The sequence below is a fragment of the Trichechus manatus genome, unplaced genomic scaffold (assembly GCF_000243295.1).
Source record: "Trichechus manatus latirostris isolate Lorelei unplaced genomic scaffold, TriManLat1.0 scaffold00035, whole genome shotgun sequence".
In the NCBI taxonomy this organism is placed as follows: domain Eukaryota; kingdom Metazoa; phylum Chordata; class Mammalia; order Sirenia; family Trichechidae; genus Trichechus; species Trichechus manatus.
Genome location: NW_004443971.1, coordinates 3836753 through 3848033, shown reverse-complemented (window position 1 = coordinate 3848033; position 11281 = coordinate 3836753). Strand labels below are relative to the sequence as shown.

General features: G+C 34.5%; 1 protein-coding gene and 1 pseudogene across 2 annotated transcripts in view; one reads left to right on the top strand and one right to left on the bottom strand.

Annotated features, from left to right (window-relative positions):
* The window catches only part of LOC101360225 (CDGSH iron-sulfur domain-containing protein 2-like), a 2465-nt pseudogene extending 2235 nt beyond the window's left edge, over positions 1-230 (bottom strand).
* Positions 1-10575, top strand: part of SYT14 (synaptotagmin 14) — a 237790-nt gene extending 227215 nt beyond the window's left edge. The window contains exons 5-7 of one of the 2 annotated variants that reach the window (XM_012555240.2): positions 4872-5061; positions 7665-7721; positions 8983-10472. In XM_012555240.2, the coding sequence (XP_012410694.1) occupies positions 4872-5061; positions 7665-7721; positions 8983-9296 (561 nt within the window). In that variant the 3' untranslated portion in view covers positions 9297-10472. Of the gene's footprint in view, positions 1-4871; positions 5062-7664; positions 7722-8982 lie in introns of both variants that reach the window. The other variant, XM_004375184.2, reaches the window with a different exon arrangement.
* The last annotated feature ends 706 nt before the right edge of the window (positions 10576-11281 follow it).

The window sequence follows — 11281 nt, the reverse complement described above, 5'->3', positions numbered from 1 at the left end:
ACTTGTAGCCTACTGGACTGTGAGAGAATAAACTTCTCTTTGTTAAAGCCATCCACTTGTGGTATTTCTGTTAGAGCAGCACTAGATGACTAAGACACAGGCCAACCCAGTAATGGTCTTGGGGACTGGGAGCCATTTAAGGTACTTGGGGAGCTGTACCTTCAGGATGCAGGCCCGCTCTCCAGCACCATCTTTGCCAGCAGTGTCCACCCCTCCTGAGCCCCCTTCGCTCTCTTTTTGTGTTATTTAAACGCTACTGTATTTCAGCAAGGCTTCCTAAAATAGGATGTGTGTCATTGTATGGCAATGTGTATGTAGTGTATTAAGTTCCTCAAGAATCTCTCCTTAAAAAACTTTGAATTGAATACTTTTGAACAACTGTGATTTGAGTAAAGCCATGACGGTGTTAAAAGCAAACAAAAAGGGCAGAACTCCCAGTCATTAGTTTACGGTTGCTGATGGTTCCTGTGTTCTCTGTGACTGTCGTAACTTTAGTTTTTGAAACCAGCTTGCTTTAAATAAATCGAAGATTTGTTATTAAAAAAGAAAATAAAATGTGATCACCAAGGATCTTATCAGTCTTGCTTTTTTGTTGGGCTTGGAGACAAGCATATTTTCCCAGGCGACAGTGAAGTAGGGAGGGAAGTTGGCTGTTTTCCTCATGAACAAGAAAGGCCTGTCCCTGACTTTGGGCATCACTGTGTTGCTCAAAATTGGCATTTTATCCTCAGTGTTGATAAGAAAGTATTAGGTTCACATCTTCTTATCTGACAATAAGTTAAATTATTGAATTTGAAAAATACAATATTATGAAAAATGTATTTCACCATGTTCTAACAGATGCTGCGAGTATAGTAGCCTTATGTAGCAAATGCACCGAATGTGCTCTAGCATGTTTTTGACACTATTTTCATAAGTGATGATATATCCTAACTGAAGCTTACTAAAATTGTTTTCTCCTCCAACTGTCATGAAAACATACCAAACTGTGCGTTTTATGTGCCCCTGATTTAGGAATATAAGATGCATATTCCTTTTGGCTTTCTACTCTTTGGTTGAGTTAGATTTGAAAATATGAGATTTCATCTTTCTGAATATTAGTCCAGTGAGTTAATTCATTTCCCAGATATGTAGTAATTCTTCTTCATCACTTGGATAGCGAACAGTAGGTTTAAACTTGAATATTTGTATAAAACATTTCTAAATTTCAAATTACATGTTGTATCAGGGAATAATGTTATGTTTTGTTTTGTTTTTTAACTCAGTGAGTCTCTTTAGGAATCTTCAAAGAAAGTCTTAAATATTTGTTCTTATCATTGTATGTTAATTTGTGTGTGTTGTACCTTTGCATCTTGTAATTCTTAAACCTTTTTTCCTTGTGAAACCCAGCACACATTAGAAAAGTAAAAAACGGAAATGTACAATTCATTTATGTATCACACAGCAAAACTCATGTAACTACCATCCAGGTCAAGAAATGGAACATTATCAATACCTCCAGAAGCACCCCTCATATCCCTTCCCAATCACCATTCCTTCTCTCCCCACCCCCAGAGTTAACCAAAACTGTGACTTTTATGTCATTTATTTTCTTGCTTTTCTTTATAGTTTTACCACCTATTTTTGCATTTCAAACACTATGGTTTTCTTTTGCCAGGTCTTTTTTGTTTTTTTTAAACCTTAAATAAATGAAATTATTCAGCTAGGTATCCTTTTGGTACAGCATTGTCACTCAGTCATGTTTGTAAATGTAGTTGTAACTGGTTTTTATTTTCCTGTATAGTATTCCTTGGAATGGACTCACCACAAATTATTTCCCCATCCTACTGTTTATGGACACGTGGGTTCCAGTTTGGGGTCATTATGAGTAATCCTGTTATGAACATCTTCTACACGTCTCTTGATAAACATTGCACATATTTCTGATGGGTGTGTACATAGGAGTGGAGTTGCTGGGCCATTTTGTTGTTGTTATTAGTTGCCATTGTGTCATTTCTGACTCATGGCAACCGTATGTATGCAGAGTAGCATAGGGTATGTCTGTTTTAACACTTCTAAAGTGGTGTCACTTTATGCTCCCCCCAGGGGAGTAGGAGAGTTCCCACTGCGCTGCGTCCTCCCACAGCTGCTATTGCCAGACTTTTTAGTTTCAGCCCATCTGTTGGTTGTGTAGTGTTACCTCATGGTTTTAATTCCCATTTCCCTGTTTACTAATGAGATGAAGCATCATTTCAGATATTTATTGGCTGAAGTAACTGGTACAACTGTGCAGTCTTTTTCTTATTGATATGTAGGTGTTCTTTACATATTCTGGATATGAACTCATTCTGTATTGCAGATTTCTTCTCCCATGTGGTTTTTTGCCTTTTCACTACCTTAAAAGTTTCTGTTGAAGATCAGAAATTCTTTATTTTAATGTTGTCAGATTACCCGACCTTTTTCTTTATGATCGGTGCTTTTGTGTCCTCTTTAGGAAGTCTTCCCTACCCTGAGATTATGAAAATAGTTCTGTATATTAACTTCCAGAATATTTATTCCTTTACCTTTTACATTTAGATCTAGAATTGAGTTTTTGGTGTGTCTTGAGGTAGGGGTTAATTTTTATTTATTTCTGTGTGGATAACCAATTATTCTAGCACCATTTATTAAAAAGGCTATCCTTCCCCACTGCGTTGTAGCTCCATCTTTGTTGTAAACCATGTATCCGTACATACGTACCATATCTTTATGCAGATAACACACACCTTCTATGTTTGCCAGCTGCGCCCTTCCTTTGCAAGGTATTTTTGTAAACACACTATGCTAATTTTTAACTGAAAGATGTAAAACAAATTGGCATTGTGGCACTTAAAAAATACCTCCCCGGGGAGGGTACAGTTGGCAAATGTCTTAGTCATCCAGTGCTGCTATAACAAAAATACCACAAGTGGATAGCTTCACCAAAGAGAAATTTATTCTCTCACAGTCTAGTAGGCTAGAAGTCCAAATTCAGGGCATCAGCACCAGTAGAAGGCTTTCTCTCTCTGTCGGCTCTGGAGAAAGTTCCTTGTGATACATCAGTCTTCCTTTGATCTGGGAGCTTCTCTGCACAGGAACCTGAGGTCCAAAGGACACGCTTTGCTCCCGGCACTGCTTTCTTGGTGGTATGAGGTTCCCATGTGTCTCTGCTCACTTCTCTCTTTTATATCTCAAAAGAGATTGGTTTAAGACACTATCCAATCTTGTAAACCTCATTAATACAACTGCCGCTAATCCATCTTATTAGATCATAGTGACTGAATTTACAACACATAAGGAAATCACATCAGATTACAAAATGGTACCGAGCCAGGTTGACAGATATTTTTGGGGGACACAATTCAATCCTTGACAGCAAACAAATGTAGAAGGTATGCATTATTTACGTAAAAGTACAGTAGATCTACGTGTGGTGTTTCTATTTGGTTCTGTTAGCCTGTTTCACATTGCTAAAGGGTTTTTGAAGATATTTTTCATTATGCTAAGGATGTTCTTTTCTATTCCTGTTTTCGTGAGTGAATATTGAATTTTATCTGCTTTTACTGAGATAATTACGTTTTGTTCTCTTTTTTTCCAATTAATGTGGTGAATATATTGATTGGTTTTTCAAATCTTAAATGAGCTTTGCATTCCAGTAATTACCTCCAATTTAATAGTTAAAGCAAATGTCTACAAAAAGGTTGAAAGTTCAAGTCCATCAACAGGCACCTTGGAAGAAAGGCCTGGCAATCTACTTCCAAAAAATCAGCCATTGAAAACCCTATGGAACACAGTTCTATTCTACTCTGACACGCGTGGGGTCTCCATGAGTTGGAATTGACTTGATGGCAACTGACAGTTGTGAGATAATACACTTTTATGTATTGCTGGATTTGGTTTGCTAATAGTTTATTTAGGGCTAGGGTTTTTGAATCTAGGTTTATAAATGAGAGCATTCTGCAATTTTTCTTTATCATAATGTCCTTGTCTGGTTTTGGTTGTAAGGTTTTGTTAGATTCTTAATTGAAGGTGAGGAGTGTTTCCTCTTTCTGCACTATCTGGAAGAGTTTGTGTAAGATTAACATTATTATTAGAATTTACTAAAGTCATCTGGGCTGGCTGAAGTTTTTTATTTTTTGTTTTGGAAATGTTTTTAATTACAAATTCAGTTTCTTCAGTAGTTATTATAAGACTTCATATTTTCTATTACTGCTTGTGTCCATTTTGGCTAGTTATATTTTTGTAGGAATATGCCTTTTTCTTCCAAGTTTTCAAATTTTTTGGAAGAAAGTTTGTTCATACTACCCTTTTATTTTTTCAATGTGTATAGAATATGGAGTAATGCCCTCCCTCCTCCCTCCCCCTTTTTTTTGCATGGCAAATATTTTTCCAACTTTGTATTTTCAACTTCTATGTATCTCTGTGTTTTACATGTTGGCATATAAATAGCAGATGCCTTTGTTTTGTTTAATCACATGTGACAGTCTTTTTCTTTAAGGCAAGGTTACAACATTTACACTTAAAATAATTGAGTTTAAATCTGTGTCTGTTTTTCAAGGTCAGTAATTCTTTAAAAACAAGTTTTCAAATTCAGAAAATAAAGTTTATTAACACCTATGAGTTATCTTCTCTTACATGAATATTAGTATGCAGAGATTTATGAAACCTCATCTCCTATTATTTCTTTGACTACCACATAAATGAATAGAGATTCAGAGATTAAAATACACTAAAGGAAATATTTCTAATCTGGTGTTTGGGAATTTGGCTTGCAACTCTCTTTATTGTGATTTGCCTATCTAATGCCAATAAACCATGCATCTCTTAATATATCTCTTTTGCAAAATACTATAAAATTTCATTTTTAATTACAGGGCTGTGGCTCCCAGATGAGCGTGTCAGAAATGTCCTGTAGTGAAAGTACATCCTCATGTCAGTCTCTTGAACACGCCTCAGTCCCAGAAATTCTCATCGGCCTGCTTTATAATGCCACAACTGGAAGACTTTCAGCAGAAGTGATAAAAGGCAGCCACTTCAAAAACTTGGCAGCAAACAGACCACCCAGTGAGTGAAAAAAAGTTTTAATTCTGATGTTTTCTGCACTTGTGGGACTCTGAGTGTTAGGGGCCTCAGTCCTATCGTTTAGTCTGAACCAATCAAAATGAAATGATGGCATAATCAGCTAATCTGTTTCAAGTTTTCTATTTCCAGTCATTTGGGAAGTAGAAAAATTTGAAATTCAAAATATTAATTGTAAGGTAACAGAACTTTTAATTTTTCATAGTGACTACAGAATAAATTGCCCCCATCTAGCCATTACATTCAAATGTTAGAAAAAGTTAGTGTTTTTAAAAAGTGGATAATACTCCTCAATGTTAACAGGAATGTGGATGGCTCTTGTTGACTGAAGACTGATGACGTGTTTCCTGTGTGCACGCAGTGCTATGAACTAATGTATTTACTTCTGATGTTTTCCTTCTTTTCTTCTTGAACAATTTAAGAAAAAACTGTCTCTTCGCCTTTTTTCTCCTTTAAAACTATAAACCAGTACTACCAGCAGAGACTTCTAAAATGGAATATCCTTTGCCTTTGCCAGGACAGAGCAAGGAACAGTTTGCTACTTACCCTAGATGCTAGGAAGGGAAAGCTAGATGTTCTGCCCCTGTCCTGTGTATCGCTCTCCTTATATTTCTCTCAGCTCAGTGGGAATGAGGAGTGGATTAGGGAAGTACAGAGAAATCGTCACCCAGTATACCTCCAAAACTGATTGTTGATATCTATGAGACATAAACTGGGAAAGTAGCAGCTGCTTTTATACTTTTCTAAAATCCAAGATGTTAATGTCCTAAACTAAAAATTTTAAAGGAAATCTTGAATAATAATGCCCCGTAAATTTGCTTAAAGATTTTTCACAGACTTGGGCAAAGCAGTCTTTTAGTCCAACTATCAAATAATTACTGAAAGAGGGGAAACTTTTTCCACCCTTGAAATAAAATAACTCTACTTCCAGGCATCCTAAAAATTCTGGATGTAAATTATCCTTTATTCAATGAAGATGAAAAGTCATAAAAATCATATTTGGTTTGCCCCAAGTAATATCGGAAACCTCGCTTCTTACATACATCATGGAATGTGTCTATCCCTGAATTAAAAGTCAGAAGGCTAAAATTATATTCATATTTCTACCCTTGGACAAGTGACCTAGCTCCCCCAAGTCTGTTTCTTTATGAATAAAAGTAAGGTCATGTCTCTCACAGGATTATTGTGTGACTCAAATCAGAGAAAGATACATAAAACAGGACAGAATTAATATTGTCCCCCTTCTTATTTCAGAAGGAAAAATTCAGAGGGAGGAAAGGAGCAGATACTATAATAAACAGATCTGAAAGTGTTGATTCTTTTCATTCACACACACTTAGAATGCAGACTCAAATGGCAACTTAAATGAGCAAAATTTGTAGATAAACAATAAGGAACATGGTGAGGTGTGTGACAAACTCAAGAGTGCATACTCTGCCTTAAGACATTCAGATTAAAAAAATCTGTACACTGTACCAGATAAAACATTGTTTAGGGTCACATTTAGCGACAGGCTCTAGCAGTTTGCCACTCTTGCTTTAGCTACAGTTTAATTTTTTAAAAATGACTAAATATTTAATTGAATATGCTAAAACACAGAGAAGAAATGGTATATTTGCCTGTCTGCCCCTTCTGTAGCCACTCTGATAGAAACAGAGAAACACTAATCAGAGTAAAATGGGTAGGGGGAGTGGCAGATAATGAGCAAGTGAAGGAGGAATGACTTGTCACAAGAATAGAGAGTATTATCCTAAATACCCAAGAATTCACTAAGTTGTGATAAAGACATTAGAAGGCTTAGCATACACAACATAGGGTGGATCTTTCAGGTTAAAGAGTAGGTTATAACAATTACCATTATTTTAGGATTAGATCTTCAGTATCAAATGGTTAATGATGTTGTCTGGGAGGTAACAATGAGTATATGTAAGTCAGCATTAAAAATAATTATATGAATGTGGAGTATTTATAGAGTAAAATATAAGACAGTCTTATCAATTTGTTCTAAACTGTATATATTACATAAGATTGTGACCCTTTGTATATACCTAGATTGTAAGTTTTTGAACTATGTTATATACTGAGTGATCTAGTTTTATCCAAAGAAACAGTAGCAACGTTCAAGAGCAAAAATTTTAATATTTATATTTTATTTTGCGTAACTTAATTTTATATTACAAGTAATAAAGTATTTAAAATATTAAATATTATATGGATAAAATTAAAATTTAGAAGAATAATAATGACTCTATAATGACTTCTATTCAGTCTTTTATAGTCTGATAATTTGCACGATTCTATGTTCAATGTGCTTTATACCAATAGGATATCATTATAAAGATGTCCCCTTTTTTTAAAGTGTAATTTTTGTTTAGGATTACTCAATGACCTTAAAAATTCTCATTCCATGAAATTTACCCAACAATCCTTTTGTTCAAGCCTCTACCTGAATTAAAATGCTAAAGTTTTGTGTTCTTCCACTCCAGTGAGCAGCGTTTCCTCTTTAATTCTGACCTTTGACCCTCTCTCACCCAACGATTGACATCTGGTCATTATTTCTTTTACTGCTTTCCACCCTCTGTTGTCAGATGGACTGTTCTGTTGTCTAAAACACTTGATAGGTGGACAGGTTTATATAATCCGAGGTGAGTTCCTGTAGAGGCTAATTGGATGTTGTCTTTTCATGCAAAAACAAGATACCCTAAAACTTGCCAGCAGTGAAGCTGTCCACCATGTTGGTTTCCTAAAAATTGCACATTTATTATCTGTGGTACTTTAAATAAAACTAACTTAGAATTTATCTCTGATTATGGATGATGGTATTCAGAATATCTACAAAACAAGCAAAACTTTTTAAAATAAAAGTTTTTATTTTTTTCATTCATTATATTTTGATTCATACAACAGAAATAAAGGAACCATTTCTTGAGAAGTATTGTAGTTTTCTTTAAAATTAATTGAAATTTTGATATGAAGTACATATGATGGATCAAAATGCTGAAGATCTTTTTGCATGAGTCTAAAAAACTTGAAAAAGCCATCTTTTAAAAAGAGGACTTATCTCCCAAATAATGAGACAATGAACTTTTACATTTCATTTTGTACACTAAACATCACATCAATTTACTTTAAAATTCATGAAAATACTCAAGATGTCATACTTAAAACTTCACATTAAATTGTGCCAAAAAGAACCCCTATGGTATTTATTTCAATTAGCCAAAAAGCACATTAAATGTACTCTTGCATGAAACCAGGAGAAAGTTTCACTTGGTTTGCTAAACTTTGAGCCCTTAATGTATTTAGCTTCATTTGGACCCTTTAATGTTTTAAAAATATACTTAAAAAACCACATCCATGCAGAGATTGTTTTGACATTTCATCCTAAGCTGTTTTATGTCATTGCATTCTTGTCTTTCTCTTTTCCTCTTCACCATTTGCCTTCATTTCTATTTGTTTGTTTATTCTGATTCTTTGAAAACACAGTGGAATGCTTTATAGTGTTGTGGCTAATTAAGCTTGCTAAGTGTTTATTAATGCTATGATGTCCTGCTTAGTGAAGCTCAATGGATATGGGCAGGGGTGGTAGTGGGAGGTCAAGGATGGGGTGGGAGGGTGGAGGAAGGATTATGAGGTATACCTTTAAATTCTAACTATGATGTAGAAATAGTGAGGTTAAGATATTATTATCCCAAAAATATTTTCTGGCTACTTAGCATTCTCTGTACTTGTCACATTTTTTAAGCAACTACATCAAAATGGAATTGGTTGAATTCCCGTTAAGCATGGTATACACCATATCCTTACAAAGTGTAAATACTTAATCTTCTTAGGAAATGTTGCAAGAGAGTTGTTTTGAGTTTGTTTCAAATGACGTTTGTGGTATATTGTTGTTTTTTTCCGTAGATACATATGTTAAGTTAACTCTACTGAATTCCATGGGCCAAGAGATGTCCAAATGCAAGACATCCATCCGCAGAGGGCAGCCAAATCCAGTATACAAGGAAACCTTTGTCTTTCAAGTGGCCCTGTTTCAACTTTCTGATGTGACACTCATACTATCAGTGTATAACAAACGTAGCATGAAAAGAAAAGAGATGATAGGCTGGATTTCTTTAGGTCTGAACAGCTCTGGAGAAGAGGAACTCAATCACTGGACTGAAATGAAAGAGTCCAAAGGACAGCAAGTCTGTAGATGGCATGCGTTATTAGAGTCGTGATGAATAGGCTAAACGAGCAGTCTCAGTCCAAGGCAGCATTATTTCTGGTTACAACATCACTGCTTTTATCTAGCTACCATTCGAAGACCTGTTCTTTGAAGAATCATATTCAACATTCTACCAAAATGCTGTAAATTTTGGGGAAAGAACATCTAATGCTTACATACATGAAGAAAAGATGTATCTCTGGTAGAGCTTGTTTGGGAAAAATGAGAAACTTATATCATCATTGTTAAATTAATAATCCTCCAGAGATTTAATAACATGCTTTTGGTTTGAAGTTTATTTTACTTTACCAGAAGGTCCAGTAATTTCATTAAAAATCAAAATTATAAGTGAATTAAAAAATCATAATTTTAGTTGTAACACTATTTTAGTACTACTCTATACCCTCCATAGAACATGTTTTGACTGGCCAGGTGTTTATAATCTTCTTTAATATGAAAAAGTACTTCCCCAATTTGATCATCTTATGTCATATCTAAGGGTTTCAAATGCATTGAAAATTGTTTTTTCAGATGTTTCCCTTCTGTGCTCTTAGTGTCATTGTGCCTGAGTTCTTCACAATAGCACTAAATCTAAGTGCAAGCAAGTGTTCATTTTCATAAAGTAATTTTTTTACATATTATCAGATAAGTCCATTTCTTCATTTGTCTCTGCTTTTGCCTGATCCAAAGAGACCAAGTCACTGTACTGGTCCCTTGCAAGTCTTTTAGACAGGTTGTACTGTAGAACTGCGTAACTTTCTGTTGAAAGCACTTCCAGTATTATATTCCAATGTAGGAAGCCAATAGAGCAGGACTGTACAATTTCTTTGAATGATTGACTCTTTAAAATTGTGGTAATATGAAAATACATTTTTTACAAACTGAAAATTACACCAGCTAAGCTGCTGAAAATTGAAAACAATTCAAGTTAAAGAAAATTTTAATTATCTGCTCTGAGTATTTTAGTAACCAGCACTGCATAAAGCAGGTAGCATTCAAAATAAATTGTTCTCTCTCTAAATCTTACTCACCCTTACTTCAAACAATTTATATTTGTGATCTAGAGACTATCCAGTTCTCAGTTTGAGTCAGAGCATCACGGTAAAAACAGTTGTGAAAATCCTTCTGAAGTTTCTAGTGACTTGTGACTAGATTTGATGAAATTTACAGGTAACACTCTTCAGGGTGATGTCATCCTGTGCCTTTCTTGTCAGTTACATTTGCTTATACAGCTTGAAAGTTGTATTTGCAAAATTAGGCCTTCAATTTTTATAAATGTAAAGATTCCTCAGAGCAGTGTCACAAGATCTTTATTTCCTCAGAGTTATGTAGAAGTTGTATAGTGTACTAGTTTTTTTAAATGGCAAGGTACTTTCATTTGTTGTTTTATATTTAGGAACTCTGATTAATCAGGAATATTATAAGCTACTTTCTTTTTAATTTTGCTTCTTACCCGGTAGCTAATTTTATGCATATACTTTATTAGAATGTCTTTTATATATATGAAAAATGTTTTCTTTTTTTCTCTTCCTAATTTCTAGTTAAACTAGACAAAAATGTTCTATTTACCAATGACTAAAAAGCAGCGTATCATTGTTCCTAGTCCCAGCTAAGTACTATATGTTATTCTCAGCTGAAACTTATTACCGTAATAACAAAACCACGCGTAGATATTATCACTTTAGCTCGGCTGTACTAAAAGGCCTTAAAAAGAAATCCAAAAAGACAGTGAGCTCCTAATATTTTTTAGTTGAAAAATGGCAGCTCTACACATTCATACACATAAATTGTAAGAAAAAATACAAGTGCTATGTTGGGTGACATGAAGTTTAAGAATGTATGTTAGGGAGTTGCATTAAAGAGGAAGATCCATTCTTTTATTGTTACACCAATGAGCTTTTTCCAGAGTTTTTTTAATAAATGAGTTAGTTTATGGAGTTAAAACATGAATGAAAAGGCATAATGCCTTATTTAAGCCTTTTTAGCAACAATATGAAA